The sequence below is a fragment of the Medicago truncatula genome, chromosome 4 (genome assembly GCF_003473485.1).
Source record: "Medicago truncatula cultivar Jemalong A17 chromosome 4, MtrunA17r5.0-ANR, whole genome shotgun sequence".
In the NCBI taxonomy this organism is placed as follows: Eukaryota; Viridiplantae; Streptophyta; class Magnoliopsida; order Fabales; family Fabaceae; genus Medicago; species Medicago truncatula.
In genome coordinates, this window is record NC_053045.1 from 5121598 (window position 1) to 5141109 (window position 19512).

The following is a 19512-nucleotide window of genomic DNA, read 5'->3' on the forward strand; positions in this document are numbered from 1 at the left end:
TATCACAATCACTCGACAATATCATTCGTGTCCAAATGATATCGTTATTTCTAAGGGATCGTTTAAACATCAATTTCCCAAACATTTAAACGATCACAAAGTCGTTTGGGTAGTTTAATCGACGATTTCCCAACCGATTAAATTACCCAAAAGCATTAAGTTCTAGATTAAAAGTGATTATCAAATATTAACATCCATGTCTAGAGTGATAACTTAAGATAGATTGTTATTCTATTTCTAGATTCAAAAGTATGTGTCCATGTCATTTTGAATCTCAATAAAACAGTAAAAGCAAGAATAACAACAATATTGAATAAATAAGCCAGAACCATATATTAAAAGATCAAAAGATTACATAATAGCTTGTTTGAATACCTCAAAACTACAAGAGTAGATGTAGCTACATATGTCTATGATAGCTTTGCAAAGGATGAAGAAAGGGTGAAGATTCCATGACAAGATCCATGATGTCTCAACAAATCTTGGCTTGAATCTACTCCTAACTACCTTGCTTTGTGTTTCTCTCTCTAGAAAAGCCCTAGTCTCTCTCTAAAAACAGAAAAATATGAATAAAAATGTAATATATCCCCTTTTGGAAAGAGAAGAGAAATCTATTTATATGGGCTGACTGCGTGCCAGTTCGCTTAAGCAAAGAAGAGTTCGCTTAAGCGAACATCCAGGAAATCTCCAGTTGACCATTGAGGTGCTGCCACGTGGTCCTTATCTTCTGAAGTTGGATGAACTTCGCTTAAGCGACTCACAAGCGAACATGTGAGAGAACTTTCCTGGAGCTCACTGGAACTTGGTCGCTTAAGCGAACCATAGGTCGCTTAAGCGAACTGACCTTTCTTCATGAGCGAACTGGAAGCGTGCTTGTAAGCGAACAGAACGGTTGCTCTCTGTAATTGGTTCGCTTAAGCGAACAGGAGTTCGCTTAAGCGAACGGACCTTGGTTCAGGAGCTTCCTTCTTTTGGTCCTTGCTTGTCATTTCCTGCATAAATTGGGTAGAATCAGGCATGTAAAGCATAAATGGTAAAATTGCACTCAAATGGTAGCTTTTCCTCAGATAACTTGCAAAACAAATCACTAATTCGCCTAAGTTAACACATGAAATATGTTACTTTTGAGCACTTATCAGATAGCATGCAAGTGTAGCAGGGATGTTTCAGTTCTCTTTTGACATTTCTCTTATAGCGAACGGCTTCTCTAGTCTATTACCCAAATACAAGGTTAAGATGTTTTAATTTTGATGTCAACATTCAAAATCCAAAGTACATAAAAGATAAGAGATTACTAATGAACTCACAATTCAAAAAGACAAAAGTTAATTGCAATATCCGGAGCTATTTCAATAAGAGAAGGACCAAGGCCGTAGTAGAAAGATGCAAAACTTTCCTCTCTTACCATACCATGGTCTAAGGAAAATGCTTAACATAGTAAGATATATTGACATTTGAAGTATGAGAAAAATATAAAAAGTTACTTTACAATAAGAAAGAAATTTTTTTGGCTCAAGAGTGTTAACACAAGCACTAAACCTTTCAATGAGAACTATTACTTAAAAAAGCATCTGCTGCAAGTCTTCCCACAACAGAGAGCTAATTGTTTTTTCCCTTGAATATTTTATACAAATCCAAAAGTATATAACTTAGTTGGGATATAAATAGACGTGGATTTTTACTCACAATAGATAGACTGATTTTTACTCACAAATGCTAAATAATACAATAATATATAACAATGCCTCCAAACCACTCCAGATAAATACATCAGACAAACAATACGATGATCATAAAATTGACAATAGGAACTGAACATTCAATGTCTCAAGTCTCAACATCTCGAAAATTAAAGCTAAAGATAAAAATTACAATATCCAAATATTTTAGACTCCACATAAAGTTTAAACTATGGACACTCTTTAATACAATGGAAAAGTTGGAAAAAATCTACGCATAAACTTACTGATGTAATAAAACCAGGCCATACGCCAACGTGGATTGATGCACAACACTGTTATGAAGGCTAACAATATTGTTATGTAAGATGCTGTGAAACTCCAATAAAAAGTTATCATGTCCACCATGGTTTCCTTTTCTCCGTCGTCATTGGATTGTGATGATGCTGAAGACTCGACATGTTCACACTTTCGATTGAGGAATGGTCCACAAAGACCAGGATTACCTATGTAGTTTTCCTCAACAAAGCCTCCAAATTGTCCTGTACTAGGTGGTGTTCCAGAGAGGTTGTTGTATGACACATTGAAGATTTCTAAAAAGTTCAACTGGGTTAGTTCATTTGGTATCTTACCACTCAAGTTATTGTATGATAAGTCAAGACTCTCTATTTGGGTAAGATTTGAAAAAGTGATTGGAATGGGACCTGACAAGTGATTATGTGATAGATTCAAGGCTCTAATTTGTTGTAGGTCTCCAATTTGGGAAGGGATAACACCTGTTAAATTATTGCATGATAAATCCAATCCAGTCATAATCTCTAGAACTTTACCCTTGTAAAAGTATTCATTGTGCTTTGTTCTAAACTCCACTTCAAATTGTAGATTTTTCAACGAATTTCCAATCCATGGATGTCGAATCAACAAACTAGCATTGAAGGAAATAGCTGTTGGAGCTTTGTACATTGAGAATTCAAAAATAGAACCGTCATCATCATCATTATGAACATGTTGTCTCATTCCAAATGACATATTTTGGAAGCAAGATGGTATTGAAGCATTGAGCATGTTCCGTGATAAGTCCATTATGGTGATATTTTTTAGATGACACAATTGAATTGGAATTTCTCCTTCAAAATTGTTCCCTCCTAATAGAAGAACCCTTAACTCTGAGAGCTTATCCATCCAATTGGGAATTTTACCTGAAAGTTTGTTCTCCCTCAAATCTAGAAGTTGTAGTTTTGAGCCTTCAGAGAGTTCAGATGGCTTTGATCCAGAGAGATCATTCTGTTGCAAATACAAGAACCTTAGATATTTAAAACTACTCAACTTTGGGATTGCTCCAATTAACTTGTTTTGAGAAAGATCCAAAATATGAAGCCATGGCATGTTGGAAATCTCAATAGGGATCTGACCTTCTAATTGATTTTGACCCATAAAAAGGAACTGCATGTGAGAAAACATCCCAATTGAACTAGGAATTTTGCCTGTGATTGAGTTATTGGATATGGATAGCAATATTAATCTTCTATTATTTCCCTTTCCCAATACATCATCAAGTGTTCCACTAAAGTTGTTATTATTGAGAAATAAAACTACCATATTCACAAATTTAGGAATATTCCCACATAGAGAGTTGTTGGAGAGAATCAAGTATTGTAAATTATTGCAATCTGCGGCCAGTTGTTTAGGTAACTCACCTGAGAAATGATTCTGAGAGAGGTCCAAGTACTTAAGTTTTTTCATCTTACAAATTGATGAAGGTATATTTCCTTCAAAGTTATTTGATGAAAAATTCATATAGGTAACACTAGGAAGGAATATACCAATATCTTCTGGAAGCAAACCACTAAAATTGTTGTTTGATAGATCCAAATATTGTATGCCAACATTATTTATCAACCAACTTGGGAGTGAGCCAATATTGTTGCTAGAGAGGTCCATCACTATCAAATTATATTGATAAGAAAGAAAAGTAGGAATGACACTTCCTTTCTTCATGTTTAGGTTGCAATTTCTAAGAATGAGGGACTTCAATTGAAATTTAGGAAACCACTTTGTTTTTTCAGTTTCAATGTGTACTCCAATACTGTTTTTAGATGAAATATATAGATGCTGAAGATTGGAGTGATTAGCCAAATTGATAAGTGAAAATGATCCTTGCATGTAATTTTCATAGAGTGATAAGAATGTCAAGGATGTGAGATTGGTAGTGAAGGATGGAAAATTTCCACCGAACAGATTATGGCTAAGGTCAAGAATTCTGAGGTTTGTTAAGTTACTTAAACACTCAGGAAGTTTAGCCCCAAACATGTTTTTGCTGATATCCAGTTCTTCCAAATCCTTCAAATTGCATAGTCCTGTCATAATTAACTATGTCCGGTCATCTTTCAAAAAATTAACATTATCATAAAAATCTTAAAGTTTTTCCAATGGACTCAATATATAAATTAATTTACTTATTTCATTGTTTTTGTTAAGGTATCTTCATGGTAACAATCCATCCCAAAACCATCCCGTAAAGTAATTAGGAAATACTGCCTTGGTTAGATGAAAGAAAATATATTTACAAATCAACCCAATTAATTATTTATGTTTGATAGTATTGATACCTTCAATTGAGCCCTTCATTTGATTATCGCTTAACCTTAACATTTTCAAGTTTTTCAAATGTTGAACATCTGCAAAAAAGAAAGAAAAAAGAGTACATAGTTAGAGATATAATATTCAATAAATCTGTAAGAACTAAGAAATTTAAAGAAGAGGCCTTTGTGTCGGAGCTGATTGACATGGACACCAAGCAACATAAGCGGGATGTGATCTTTACTTCAATATGATAAAGATGGCATTTACTCATTGAAGTCGGCAAACTATCGCGTCAAAGAGAAAATGACTAGACAAAATCGATAACCATCTTTGGATGAAAATGCAGGTTTGTCGAAATATTTATGGAAGCTAAAGGCGCTAGAGTGTGCAAAGAGTATTATGTGGAGAGTGGCAAACCATATTTTTTCAAAGAAAGAGATAAGTCTTGGAACGTTCATTTCACCATTGGGAGTGTTCGACCACTACTAATAATCATGAGAAGAAATACTATATATTGTTTATTTTGTTCTATTTTAATTAATTTACTTAGAATTATTTTATTGAATTTAATTAAAGATTGTAAACTCATTAACTTAGAGCCTCTATTGAGAATATGATTTATAAACAAACTGCAAAAACAATGTCTGAATTTCTCAAACAGAATAAATTTTCTTATAAAATGTTTTTCCATAAATAGTGGTAATAAATTTTGTGTTTCTTTGTAACCATAAATAGTAGTTGAAACAAAAATAATAGTAAAAGTACCTTCAACATGTAGTGAACCAATAAATTGATTACCACCCAAGTCCAATAGTTCTAGCTGACTAAATTTGGCAAAATCTGTTGCAAGGACATAATATTTTTTTTTTTAAAATGAAACTAAAAACATTTGCCATAATATAATAATTGAAGATGCGTACCTAAAGTGGAGAGAGAACAATTGAACTCGTTATCATTTAGAATCAAACTCCTTAATGATATGAAACCATGCAAACTTGTTATGATATTGCAGTTTAGCTCATTATAGGAAAGGTCTAAGACCTCCAACTCCTTTGATCTCGAAAATCCTTCAACAATATACATAATGAAAAGCTTTTGTTAATTAATTTCAATTCCTACCAATGATTCATAACCACTTTTTCATTTTATTTAAAGTCTCTTATCATCGTTAAAAATTAATATTTTCTTTGGGATTTTATAATTGTCTTCTAATTCATTCACTTCATCACATAAACTCCATAAATAAATTATTGAAACAAAACGTACCTTGAACATAGAAGTTTTTCATCGAATTAAAACCCAAGTTTAAAGTTGTTAGAGCAGTCAATCCATTTAAACTTGGCAAAATGCTACTATTTAGATAATCGTTCCCTGAAAGATCTAATGACTCCAATCTTTTAAGTCTAGGAAACCCTTCAAAAGAAACATGATTAATGAAAACAATTTCTTTTTAACAGTTTATTTCAACACTTGTTGCAAAAGAGAAATAAAAGTCACGAAAAATGAAGGAAAAATACAGTGAACCATGTGAAATAGAAAAACAAACCACTCAATTTGTCTCAATTTGTCTATAGGAATGCATTCCCTCACTGTGTTTTCTCACTTGCAATTTGCTGATGACACGCTTCTGCTAGGTGTCAAGAGTTGGGCGAACGCGCCTTGCGGTCAATCCTTGTGATATTTGAGAATATGTCTGGCTTGAAGGTAAACTACAACAAAAGCCTGCTGGTTGGTATTAACATTGCTGAATCTTGATTACATGAAGCCGCTTCTATTTTGTCTTGTAAACTTGGTAAAACTCCATTTATGTATTGATATACTAGATAGGTCTTATCAAGGCTGGATTTGAAGGATCCCACCAAATTTATACTAATCCCACCAAATTTAATACTAGATAGGTCTTATCAACTCCGGTTGGTAAAATTCTAATGTTGATCGAAATTTATACTAATCCCACCAAATTTAATAAGACCTATTGATATACTAGATAACTATAAAGATAAAAAGAATTCATATATTTCATTCATCCATATGCAAGATATTGTAAATACTAAATACCGATATCTACTTTTATATTGTCAATTATTTATAATTTTTTTTGAAGGAGTTATTTATAATTTTTAAAATTAATATTAAAATGTTAGCATATTTAAAAAAAAAAAATCAAAATTAACAAAATTTTTAAATTTGTTAACTAAGTCTTATAAATAAGTACTAAGGTAGCATTGTTGATCGATAAAACATACAAGATTCAAACAAGCAGTCATATTCATCATGTGTTAAAAAATAAATAAATTATAGAAACAAATGTACCTTGAGGGAAGAAGTTATTATCTATGTTGTTAAAATCGAGGTACAAAGTTGTTAGAGCCGTTAATCCATTCAAACTTGACAAGATGCTACTATTTAGATTGTTGCTTGAAAGGCCTAATGTCTCCAACTTTGTAAGTCTTGGAAAATCTTCAAAAAAAGCATAATAAGTTAGTTTCAAAGAAACATAGGAAGCTAGCTATGAAAGATGACGTTCAGTACTTTCTACACAATCTTTTGATTAATGAAAAATGTTTATGTCAATAGTTTATTTTTAAATTTGTTAGAATATGGAAACAAAAGTCATGAAAAATGAAAGAGAACAACAAAATAGAAAAATTAATTACTCAATTGGCCAAAAAAATTACAGAGCTCGATCCTAAAATTAAAGAATTTATAAAATCATCGTAAAATTATAAACACTTTCATAGTATTAATCAGTATCTGAGATTATCTTAGAGAGACCAAATTGATGGATACAAAGACAAATATAACTTAATATTTTTTAATTATGCTAGTAACACACTTTTTACAACACTATAAAAGGCTTCAGTAAAAATATCTCTCTTGTACCTATAAGAAAAATATCTCTCTTGTATTATGTATTTTTTAATTATGCTAGTGATATACTATTTACAACACTTATGTTTGTATTGGTTGAAATTTATATTGATCCCACCAAATTTTGTAAGACCATTGATTTTTGATTCGTATATAAGATATTGTAAATAGAAAGTACTGACATCTCTCTTAATTGAGATTTGAACATTGATTTTTCATGTTGTAAAATAACAATCTTTTTTTAGAAAACTTAAACTCACCCGTCAATAATTGCTAATTATGACAATATAAATTAAAATGTTAACAAATTTAACACAACAAATAAAAAATTAATGAACTATTTTAATTTGTAGTATAAGTTTATTAAAGAAATTTTATATATAAGGACCAACATAGTACCTTCGTTGCCAATCCAGCCTTGAATATCGTTGTCGGACAAGTCGAGGAGGCGTAGCTCTTTAAATGGACAGAACAGTGAAACATTTAACATCTTAGGATCAGAGGTCCAAAATAGTAACCGATCAAAGAATAATTCAGTTATGTGACCAGAAGAGCACTCGACTCTATCCCAAACACAACAATTGCTATCTCTATCATCAACCCATGAACCCAATTCTTTGTCATTATAAGAATCTCCTTCGTCTTGTTGTGACAAGATGTAGTGCTTGATCTCCAACAACCCTATTCTCTCTTTCTCTAAGCAACCGTTACATCCTTGAGTTAGCATTAACATCAATGTCACAAAATATAAAAGGAAACTAATTATCAAACCCAGCTTCATTTTTTTAGGAATGTATGTAGTATATTGTGAGCAGTTCTTCCCGACCTCATATTATTATATTATATATACTAAAATTATGGGATATTTTCTATTACAAGAAACTTCCTCCAAGCATAAGAAAGACTTGGAGTTGACTAGAGATGATGACATTTAAGAAAGATGCTAAACTTATCTTACATGATATTTAAATACGTATTACTTTCATTAAGGATTGAGTGGTAAAGAGGTCATTTGTTCAACTCCTCCTCTAACAAATAGTACAGTAAGTAATTAACTATACTAACGTCGGTCATTAAGAAAAGTTTAACCAGATTTAAATAAGATTATTAAAGTTATAAGAAGTAAAATTCTCCCAATTTACTTTTTTTTCTCCCAATTTATATATCATTTTACAATATCAATAAAAGAAACTAAAATTAGCACATGGACATGTTTCCACAATTAGGGTTGGAGAAGTTACATTTTACTACAAACAATTTCCACAATAATTTTTGAGCACATCAACTCCAATGATTTCAATGCTTTGCTTTTGCTTTTTGAGCACTAGTGGGGTTGCTTTTAACAAAGTGAATTTCACTGCTCTCAGGTGAGTGCGGTACGCTTTTTTAAAAGTGATATACTTTTAAGAATTAATTATCAATGCCGAATGCAATTAGTCAAATGTTTGTCTGATTTTGGAGTTAAAATCTTCTTATTTTTTTATCATCTCCATTTTTACTATGATATTTGGTGGGTTTAATTATTTAAAGGTTCTTTAAATACATTAATCAACTAGCAGACATCAAGACTAAACCTTTGAAGTTAGAAGTATTCTTCAAACTAGCGGAGAAAGTATGTATATGTGATATGTCTAGCATAGATTGATTGATTTGTTTGTTATTTGTAAACTGAATCTTAGCTATAGGAGTTTTCATTTTAGGAGAGTGATTGTTAGATATAAAAACTTGTTTTATTCTCATTAGACTGTTAGTTATGGAGTTACTTGTTTTGCAAGTAAGCTAGTGTTATGAATTAAAGGATTCCATGGTTCTAGGTCAAATGTAATGGAAAGATAGATTTTGTAATTCTCTATAGAAGTCATTACCAAGAAACAATTGTATATAAGATAGTGATATAGTACATAGATGTAGCTTATTTATAGTGACTTGGAGTAACTAACTCCCTAACTAACTTTCCACTATAGTTACCACTAAGTAACTCTAGTTTATGCTCACTATACTCTAATAGCTAGTTTGTTATCAACTAACTTTTCATACGACTCTATATATGCCATGTATCAATGCTGCTAATCAATGAGAATCACTTTTACCCTACATCTTCTAACTTTTTCCTTTCCCCTCTCATATTCAACCACTCAAGAATTTTTAGATATTAAAAAAAGTTTAAAGTGCTTAATGAATATGTCAATCAACAAACCAATTGCTGCACAAATCGAGCTGGCATAACTCTTCATAGAATATATTGTTGAGGGATAGGTCCATTATATGTGACCAGAAGAAATGTTAGAGCATTTAACTCAGTTCCAAGAACAAAAATTGCATTAACATCAATGTCACAAAATAAAAATGGAAACTAATTATCAAACCCAACTTTATTTTTGATAAATGTATGTTTATTGTGTTACTATGGCCGCATCAAAAAGGTACAGGGACTAAGGAGTGTCTGATTCTGTTCTTCTCCGTTATAACATAGAGAACAAAAATCACATAAACAACGAAAACAAAATCTTATTACGTGGTGACGAAACGTCGTTACGGCTGCAACGAACGGTAGGAAATACATTTATTGTCTCATTTGATTTTTGTGTTTTTGTCTCTTCTAAAACGTTAAAACCTAATTTATTAGTGGTTGATTTGGTTTATATAAGAAAAAAAGTCATTACAAAATTATGAAAAGAATTTTTTTTTTGAGAGAGAAAAGAATTATTGTTATGAAATTATGAAGAAACAATGAGAAATTAAGTTATTATACATTATATGATAGTATAAATAATTTTAATAATATTTGTGCAATGCTATGATTGAAAATAACATGAGAAAATACATTTGGCATAACATAATTGGTTGACGCAAATGGACATGTGGCTAGTGATTAAAAAAATCAAGGAAGCTTGGATTATGCATAAGTATAGAAATGGTGATCAATAATAGGAACAAAGAAAATTGTTGAAATCTCTTTTCTCTCTTTAGTACTCTCTTGTACAGTAATGACTTAAGTCTTTAGACTTAGTCTTCCTCTATATTTTTCTTGATGTACTAAAAACACAAACTTTAATTAGGTTTTCATCTATCAATTCTACCTTTGTTTTCATATTTAATTTGAGATTATACGTCTATCACATTCTCAATCGTGTAAACCCTTACACGAAACAACCAAAATCGCAAAATCCTAACGCGACACAACCGTTATTTAAAATCGTGACTAGTTATAAATGTTGCGAGCATATGAGACCCTTGGTTTGGTGGTTTGGAGGAGGAATATAATGATTGAAGTCTAAAGAGGTCATGAAAACTCATTCCTAGTTCGTGAAGAAAAAAAAAATCCTCAAAACCCACTCTGAATTTATATATAAACTTTTAAGTTTTGAAAAAAAAAATTTGAACAAAGTTATTTTCTAAGGTCACCTCCCATCGACAAACTGCCTCTTAAATATGACAAGTGTGATCTGAATTGATGTTGATGGAAGGATGTGAAGCACAAACTCAGATACAGTTGCGACACGGAGATATGTGTCGGTGCGAGACACGATACATATTCCACACCGGGACACACCCCTAACCCGAGGCGTATTGTGCTTCATGGATGAATAGAAAAGAAAAACAGTTAAGAAAATGGGCAGTGATTTAAGTTCATTTTCTATGATGAAGGCTATCAGCCACATTATGATTCCCAGTGTAACTAGGCTAAGAAAGAGTATTTAAGGCGCTTTTTATTTTATAGTATGTTATATATGGAAAGGAAATAATTGGCAGGTGGTTTTAGGAATAATAGAGTCGAAATAAAAGAGAAACAAATGATTCTTGTTACAATGTTGTTCTTGATGGATGGAACCGGAAATCTTAAAAATGTTTTTTTCAAAAATGCTTTTGCTTTTTGAGCACCAGTGGGGTTGCTTTTAACAAAGTAAAATTCACTGCTCTCAGGTGAGTGCGGTACGATTTTTTAAAAGTGATATACTTTTAAGAATTGTTTATCAATGCCAAATGCAATTAGTAAAATAATTGAGGTTTTGTTTGTCTGATTTTGGAGTTAAGATCTTCTTATTTTTTATCATCTCCATTTTTTTTTAGGGTTAAATATGTTTTTGATCCCTATAAAATTGAGACCTTTTAAGTTTAATCCTTGCTTAATTTAAATAGTTCTTTTAGTCCCTAAAAAAAAATTTATGCACTCAATATTAGTCCCTATTCAATTCAAATATGTTTAATTTATGCTTAAACTCTTAAGTTTTTGAACAATTTTTTGCATACGTGTTAAGAATGTTACTAAAAATTTCTCCGCAAAAAATTATCGCAAAATTTGATTTCTACGTCTAAGTTTTGTTATTTTTATCTTTAACTTTTGTCGTTTTAAAAAATTCATATTAAATTCGTTTCATGTTGAAAAATTCTAAATATTACTAAATGAATCTTTCATATTGTTCTAAATGTGTCTCAATAAAATCGTTCAAAAATTCAAGAGTTTAAGAATAATTAAACAAACTTTGTTTTAGCAAGAACTAAAATTATAAGTAATTTATTTTTGTAAGGACTAAAAAAAACTATTAAAATTAAGTAAGGACGAAACTTAGAAGTACCTAATTTTAGAGGGATCAAAAACATATATAACCCTTTTTTCTATTACTAATTAAGATTATCAGAAATATAAATATATTAATATGATATTTGGTGGGTCTAATTATTTAAAGGTTTTATTAACGACTAACAAATGTCTTCGAGGCCCTCATTAAGAATTTTAAATTAAGAAATTATTCCTTAAAAAAGTAAAATACTTTAATTTTCAAACTAGTTAATACACAAATTTAAGGACTTTAAAAAATGTTCCGTGGACATTCGTAACATTTTCTATTATTTAATATATACTTTAAAAATCTTCAAAGCTATAGTAATAAATAAGGAAAAATCTTAAAAATCTTCAAATTTAATATATACTTTAAAAATCTTCAAAGCTATACTTTAAACATTTTCTAACTTTTTCCTTTCCCCTCTCATATTCAACCACTCAAGAATTTTTAGATATTAAAAAAAAGTTGAAAGTGCTTAATGAAAAATGGTCCTTGCGTTCATATAGTTTCAAGTATGTCAAGGATGTGAGATTGCTAGTGATTAGCCAATGGTGCTTAATGAAAATGTCAATCAACAAACCAATTGCTGCACAAATCGAGCTGGCGTAACTCTTCATAGAATATGTTGTTGAGGGATAGGTCCATTATATGTGACCAGAAGAAATGTTAGAGCATTTAACTCTGTTCCAAGAACAAAAATTACATTAACATCAATGTCACAAAATAAAAATGGAAACTAATTATCAAACCTAACTTTATTTCTGGTGGAGGACTTAACTCTCAGTTCCGCCAGAAACGTATATTATACTAAAATATGGGACATTTTCAATTGCAAGAAACTTCCTCGAAGTATAAGAAAGACTTGGAGTTGAATAGAGAAGATGGCATTTGAGAAAGATGCTAAACTTATCTTGCATGATTAAATACGTATGTGAACATCAGTAGTTTAGTAGTTGCCAAGGTTCTAAAAAAAGTTTTGTTACCGTGAAAATGGCCACCGCAAAAAGGTACAGGGACTAAGGAGTGCCTGATACCGTTCTTCTCCGTTTTAACATAACGAACAAAAATTACATAAACAACGAAAGATTAAATACGTATGTGAGCATTAGTAGTTTACTTGTTGCCAAGGTTTTATAAAAAGGTTTGTTACCTTGAAAATGGCCACCACAAAAAGGTACAGGGACTAAGGAGTGTCAGATACTGTTCTTCTCCGTTATAACATAGAGAACAAAAATCACATAACCAAAAATCACAAAAACAAAAATCACATAAACAAAGAAAGCAAAATCTTATTACGCGGCAACGAAACGTTGTTACGGCTGCAACGAACGGTAGGGAATATGAAACACCCCTACTAGAAATCACCTAGGATATCTAGCATGTGTGTTAAACTTGGCGTCGGATACATTAAAATTACAATAAATAAATATTCTCTGAACAAATCATTGAATTTCTCGCGTGTTACCTCAGAAATAGTTCCACTAACGTGTACTTTATATGGTCAAGCTGCTACTTCTTCTTCATTACGAACCATCCTATCGTATAATAACTTGTATATCTGAAATAAATAAAAGGGATTGGGATGAGACAAGATGTTTCACTGAGTTCCACCTATCCTAGGTTGTAGGCAACCTCGGGGAACCTAGGATCGCCATTTGTTTCTAAACTCAACCCATTTTAGGTTTATACGATTTCATTATGCATAACTGAGCGATCAGAGGATTAACTCTAATTATAAACATATGTCCAATATATTGTATTCTGGGATAGCTTATACTTTGACATACTTATCTACGTATGTCTCTGATTCTTTTTTGATAACAACTTGTTTCGGCTAACTAAGCCGGAGTTCCATAACTAAAATTCCTCATTTCCAACAATTGGCAAATACCCATAAAATATTGCTCGCAAATAATTCATTCTAAACATAACTTTCATGTTAATATGCGTAAATCCCATAAAATATTTGCTCGTAGATAATTCATTCTAAACATAACTTTTATTGTGCATTTGGACCACATTACAAATTTTATTGTGCATTTGGACCACATTATCTCTTAGTTGTGGCGAACGGAGTTTTTTTTTCTTCTCAATTTGTTACTATGAGTCGTACCTCATAGGCTACATTATCTCTTCGTTGTAGCAAACAGAGTTTTTCTCAATTTGTTACTATGAGCCGTACCTCATAGGCTACATTATCTCTTCGTTGTAGCAAACAGAGTTTTTTCTCAATTTGTTGATATGGGTCGTACCTCATAGGCTACATTATCTCTTCGGTGTAGCAAACAAAGATTTTCTCAATTTTTTTTTCTTTCCTTTTTCTTTCTATAAGCATGTTACTCATTTCAATTTTTCTACTCATTTCAATTTCCTTTCAAATCATTACTATAATTATATACACCAATTGCGTTGATAGAATTTCCCTCCAACATTTATACTAGCATAAACATATAAATGAGATTTTAGAATAAACAAATAAGGATACCTAATTCAGAAATAATCATTCTACTATCTCATATTAATTCTGTTTCAAATGTACCATTCATTGGCATGATAGTCATGCTTGCACAATCGGCAAGTAATCATAAAAATGGTCTAATTATTCATGTTATCTCAATAATCTAACATAATCATAATTGATCCCCAAAGGTGGGTTCTAAGCTAAAGGAACTCACCTTGGCATTAGTCCCGAAATTGCAAGCAGCTTATCCACAATTTGCAGCTTTTGCTAGCTCCAAAACTCCATAATCCATTTTCCAAAATAGCTTATGTCTTGGCTTATAGGTTTTTCTCTTTCCGAAACAACTCAGCTCATTTGTGACATACTCTTACTTCATCAACCAGCATATACAAAAAAATTCCATTCCAGTCCCTGCACCGGAAGTTCGCCGTTTGGCTATTTAAGCACGTCCAAAACAGCTTAATTACCATTTAAGCACCTTTACCATGATTAGAACACCTTATTCTTTTTCCATTGCTCATATAACAATTCAAAATATCTCTCCTAAACTGTTCATTACAAGACACAACTTAAATTCCAACTTAAGCTATTATCCAAAGGGTTTAACTCGCAACTTACGACTTTTGACACAACAGTTCCAACGTGAATAATCAGCCCTATGAATCACTTATACAGCAGTGTAAACCACAACTTAGTCATTTAAGGCATTTTACTTAAAACAGCTTAACTGACAGCTTATGCCCTCTAAACAATTCAATTTCTATTCTAATTTTCCAGAATCAAAGAAAACATGTATACATATCTCCTAACCCATTTCTACGAAATTTCATCATGCTATGCTTAATAATCACTTGTAATAGTTTATAGAAACAACTTACACGCTTTAAGTCCTAAATTCTCACACCAATGCTCCTAGCTTATAATCATTCTTCATACCATGTTTCTAAATACCTTTATTACACATAATCATCTTCAATTACACATTCAACATACAACAAAGCTTACACTAAATAAATTTCCATGAAAAGGTGATCATACCATTCACCTTATGATTGATCCATTCTTTAATGCTCTAAGGCAAGCTCATAAGTTATTTTCCATGAGATTACAGTGAGATTGAAGACCTGGAAAATCATGGAGGAAGGGGCTGTTGAGACTAAACATAAAGGGAGGAAGAAATTTGAAGTTTGCTTCTTGCTTAAGCCACTCCTAGAAGCACATATAAATGATTTCTTGCATGATTACTAAAAAAATTTTGATGAAAAATTGAGTGGGTGAGGGTGATGGTGAGAAGGTGGAAGAAGGGGGTTAAAATTGCATTTAAGCCATTTTTAAAAAATCTTAAGTGCCAAAAGACCACAATGCCCCTCAAGTGAAAAGACACAATCACCATCCGTTAATACGTAACCATTAAATTCTTCGAGTTCATTGGAATAATGAGCGAGATGTTTACAGACTAATGTCTCATTTCTCAGTAAATAATTAACCCCTTTAACAATTATTTATGTTCTCACATGTAACTGATACGACAATTTATTACAAATTCAGCGGGATATTACAAGAATAGAGATTACACTGTAGATATGGCTGTGGAGCTTACACGTATGATTATTTCTATGTCATTTATACCAATTTTGATTAATAACCAATTGTATATTTTGGTTTAAAATTTATGTGCCTCTTTAGTACAATTTTGAGGAACTTTTCATCTATTAATGTTTTTTTTCTTCTTCCTAATTGTAGCCTACACTGTAAATGGTACATCTACAGATGAGGTAAAAGTTAAGCATGAACTTTGTTGTTCCTTTTATTCTCTGAGTATTGAAGCTTCAAACTCTTCCACTTACTAGCTGATTTGTTTGTTTAGATTCCAGTTATACCCGGGACTTTGGAAGGGCTCTTTCATTCATTGAAGTACAGTTATGGCAATTTTTCAATTTACATTCATGAAAATGGTAAGTCTACCTTAGATTAAAAAAAAAAAAAACAACAATTCTTCTTTTGATTGCTATTACAAACTGACAACATAGAGTAAATTATATAAGCATTAATATGAAGAAGAAAAAAAAAACATAATAACATATTCAATAGTTTTAAATCAAACCAATACAGACAAGTACATCACACAAACAACAATAAAAAAAATAAAAGGAGCTTAAAATCAAATGTCTCAGCATCAAACTGTCTGAAATTAAAGTTAAATATAAAAATTACAATACCCAAATATTTGAGACTCCACATAAAGTTTCAACAGGTACTACGGACACTCTTTAATACAATGGAAAAGTTGGAAAAAAGATACCTACAAACTTACTAATGTAATAAAACCAGGCCAAACGCCAACGTGGATTGATGCAACACTGTTATGAAGGTCAGTAGTATTGTTATGTAAGATGGTGTGAAACTCCAATAAAATGTTATCATGTCCACATTTGTTTCCTCTTCTTCATTGTCATTGGATTGTGATGATGGTGAAGACTTGGCACCTTCACACTTTCGGTCGAGGAGTGGTCCACAAAGATCGGGATTACCTCTGTAGCTGTCCTCAATGAAGGTTGCAAACTGTCCTGTACTAGGTGGTGTTCCAGAAAGGTTGTTGTATGACACATTGAATATTTCTAAAGAGGTCAACTTGGTTAGTTCATAAGGTATCTTACCACTCAAGTTATTGTATGATAAGTCAAGGCTTTCTATTTGGGTAAGATTTGAAAAAGTAATTGGAATAGGACCAGACAAGTGATTATGTGATAGGTTCAAGGCTCTAACTGGTTGAAGGTGACCAATTTGAGAAGGGATGACACCTGTTAGGTTATTCCATGATAAATCCAATCCAGTCATATTCTCTAGAACTTTACCCTTGTAAAAGTATTCATAGTGCTTTGTTCTGAACTCCACTTCAAATTGTAGATCTTCATTAAACAAACTCCATGGAGGTTGAATCGACAAACTAGCATTGAAGGAAATTGTTGGTAGATATCCGGATATTGAGAATTCAAAAGTAGGACCGTCATCATCATCAACGTATTGTCTCATTCCAAATGACATATTTCGGAAGCAAGATGGTATTGAAGCATTGAGCATGTTCCGTGATAGGTCCATTATGTCGATCTTTTTTAACCGACACAATTGAATTGGAATATCTCCTTCCAAGTTGTTCCCTCCTAGTAAAAGAACACGTAACTCTGATAGGTTATCCATCCAGTGGGGAATTTTACCTGAAAATTTGTTCTCCCTCAAATCTAGAAGTTGTAGTTGTGAGCCTTTAGAGAGTTCAGATGGTATTGATCCAGGGAGATTATTCTTTTGCAAATACAAGAACCTAAGAACTGTCAAACCACTTAACTTTGGGATTGCTCCAACTAACTTGTTTTGAGAAAGATCCAAAATATAAAGACTGGACATGTTGGAAATCTCAATAGGGATCTCACCTTCTAATTGATTTTCAGACATAACAAGGGAAACCATGTTAGAAAACTTCCCAATTGAACTAGGAATTTTGCCTGTGATTGAGTTATTGGATATGGATAGCATTGTTAATCTTGTATTATTTCCCAATACATCTTCAAGTGTTCCACTAAAGTTGTTATTACTGAGCAATAACCAAAGCAAGTTCGCTAAATTACAAAATTTAGGAATATTCCCTCGGAGAAAGTTGTTGGAGAGCTTCAAGTATTGTAACTCATTCAACTCTGTGGCCAATTGTTCAGGTAACTCACCTGAGAAATGATTCTGAGAGAGGTCCAAGTACTTAAGATATATTTCCTTCAAAGCTATTCCATGAAATGTTCAAATAGGTAACACTAGGAAGGAATATACCAATATCTTTTGGAAGCAAACCACTCAAATTGTTGTTTGATATATCCAAATAATTCATGTTATGATTATCTATCAACGAACTTGGGAATGAACCAACTAAATTGTTTCTGGAGAGGTCCAAGAATACCAAATTATATTGATATGAAAGAAAAGTAGGAATGACACTTCCTTCGTCCATGTTTAGGTTGCAATTTCTAAGAATGAGTGTCTTCAATTGAAATTTGGGAAACCACTTTGTCTTTTCAGTTTCAATGAGAACTCCACTGTTTTCCGGTGAAATATATAGATGCTGAAGATTTGAGTGATTAGCCAAAGTGGTCAATGAAAATGATCCTTGCATGTAATTTCCATAGATGGATAGTATGCAAGAGATGTGAGATTGGTAGTGAAGGATGGAAAATTTCTCCCATGATAGAACGTATCAATAACTTCTATTGACCAAATGATTTAAATTTTCCATCCCAAATTGATCCATTAATTAAATAATAAAATGAGTTCATCTTTAGGAAAATATCCATATAGCATTTCATTAGATATTAAGTCGTTAATACAAGACGGTATATTAATATAAATTTGAGAGCTAGCTCGAGAGGTGACACACGTGAGTTTGTTAATACAAGACGGTATATCAACTTTCTTTGAGTCCACTGTGAAATCAACATTTTCCAATCACTGTTGTATGTCCTCAACCGTGCATGAGTTTTAGATTCATAAGCGTTTTGATGGTAGGTGTAATTAAAAATATAAGAGATTATTAATGAGCCCAGGTTCAACAGCTAATTGTAATCTCATGGATATAAACAAAGTAAGATACATTGACATTCGAGGTATGAGAAAAATATAGAAAAATGCTTTTACAAAAAACACAAAAATCGCGCAAAAGTGTTAATACTAGCAATAAACCTTTCAATGAAAAACAATAACATTATGAAAGAAACTGTAAAACATAGGGTCTCAAAATGAATTACTTACTTACAAAATTTGATGTATTAAGAATGAGGGTTGTAAGCTATTACTTGTATTCTATTAAAGTAGCATTTTACAAAGATTTTAACAAAGAAATAATCATGTCCTGAGCGAAAACCAGATCAGCTCTTAACAGTTTATGCGGTTCCATGAGAAAATCGTTTATACATTTGTTCCAAGAAGCTGGTCCGAGCGGCTATAATTGAACGATTTTAACAACTATGTTCAATTATTTGTTAGATTTGCAAGAGAATAGGGCACCTAGAACAAACTTGTGTCCTACAAAATTTATCTACTTATTTTTAAAGATGTAATTTAAGTATCAACTATCAACGAAATTGGAATTTAAGGAAACATAATCGAGTAGCAATAAAAAATCACAATTACCTGCTGTTAGGTTGATTTTTTTTAATGTTTTGGGCACGAATCCTCGGTTTAAGCCAGTTACTCCATCCTGTGCCACAATATCTGCATCAACCAAAAAATTAATATGGTATTTACACAAGAACACTGAAGCAAATAAACTTCAACTATTCCCCAGTGTGTGCACGCAGTTTTTGCAGAAATAAGG

At 31.9% G+C, this 19512-nt stretch overlaps 2 protein-coding genes and 1 long non-coding RNA gene across 5 annotated transcripts; all 3 read right to left on the reverse strand.

Moving 5' to 3' along the window:
- Nucleotides 1-494: 494 nt before the first annotated feature.
- On the reverse strand, nucleotides 495-8052 carry LOC25491451 (receptor-like protein 13). Of its 3 annotated transcripts, XM_013599383.3 has the most exons (8): nucleotides 7533-8052; nucleotides 6576-6722; nucleotides 5529-5675; nucleotides 5183-5329; nucleotides 5028-5102; nucleotides 4289-4357; nucleotides 1967-4036; nucleotides 495-992 (listed from the first exon to the last, which is right to left on the reverse strand). In XM_013599383.3, the coding sequence occupies exons 1-8, from the start codon at nucleotides 7912-7914 to the stop codon at nucleotides 955-957; spliced, it is 3075 nt and encodes a 1024-aa protein (XP_013454837.1). In that variant the 5' UTR covers nucleotides 7915-8052; the 3' UTR covers nucleotides 495-954. The 3 variants fall into 3 exon arrangements, with proteins under 3 accessions (XP_013454837.1, XP_013454839.1, XP_039689611.1); XM_013599385.3 differs by lacking the exon at nucleotides 495-992 and having other exon boundaries at nucleotides 1715-4036; nucleotides 7533-8051; XM_039833677.1 differs by lacking the exons at nucleotides 495-992; nucleotides 5028-5102 and having other exon boundaries at nucleotides 1715-4036.
- A 4755-nt stretch (nucleotides 8053-12807) lies between these two features.
- Nucleotides 12808-15444, reverse strand: LOC25491452 (uncharacterized). The gene is made up of 2 exons (XR_003011106.2): nucleotides 14374-15444; nucleotides 12808-13256 (listed from the first exon to the last, which is right to left on the reverse strand). It is a non-coding gene; the product is annotated as an uncharacterized lncRNA (long non-coding RNA).
- Nucleotides 15445-16290: 846 nt separating this feature from the next.
- On the reverse strand, nucleotides 16291-18373 carry LOC25491453 (receptor-like protein 15). Its single transcript, XM_024780361.2, has 2 exons — nucleotides 17919-18373; nucleotides 16291-17875 (listed from the first exon to the last, which is right to left on the reverse strand). The coding sequence occupies exons 1-2, from the start codon at nucleotides 18313-18315 to the stop codon at nucleotides 16473-16475; spliced, it is 1800 nt and encodes a 599-aa protein (XP_024636129.2). The 5' UTR covers nucleotides 18316-18373; the 3' UTR covers nucleotides 16291-16472.
- Nucleotides 18374-19512: the final 1139 nt, after the last annotated feature.

Bases quoted from the DNA above. Each gene is read 5' to 3' on its own strand.
- LOC25491453 (XM_024780361.2), bottom strand. From the start codon at position 18,315: ATGCAAGGATCATTTTCATTGACCACTTTGGCTAATCACTCAAATCTT. The intron at 17,876-17,918 runs ATATATCTTAAG...ATCATTTCTCAG, and splicing joins ATGGAATAGCTTTGAAGGAA to GTGAGTTACCTGAACAATTG.
- LOC25491451 (XM_013599385.3), bottom strand. From the start codon at position 7,914: ATGAAGCTGGGTTTGATAATTAGTTTCCTTTTATATTTTGTGACATTG. The intron at 4,358-5,027 runs GTACTTTTACTA...TCTTTTTTGCAG, and splicing joins TGGTTCACTACATGTTGAAG to ATGTTCAACATTTGAAAAAC. The intron at 4,037-4,288 runs GTATCAATACTA...TAATTATGACAG, and splicing joins AATGAAGGGCTCAATTGAAG to GACTATGCAATTTGAAGGAT.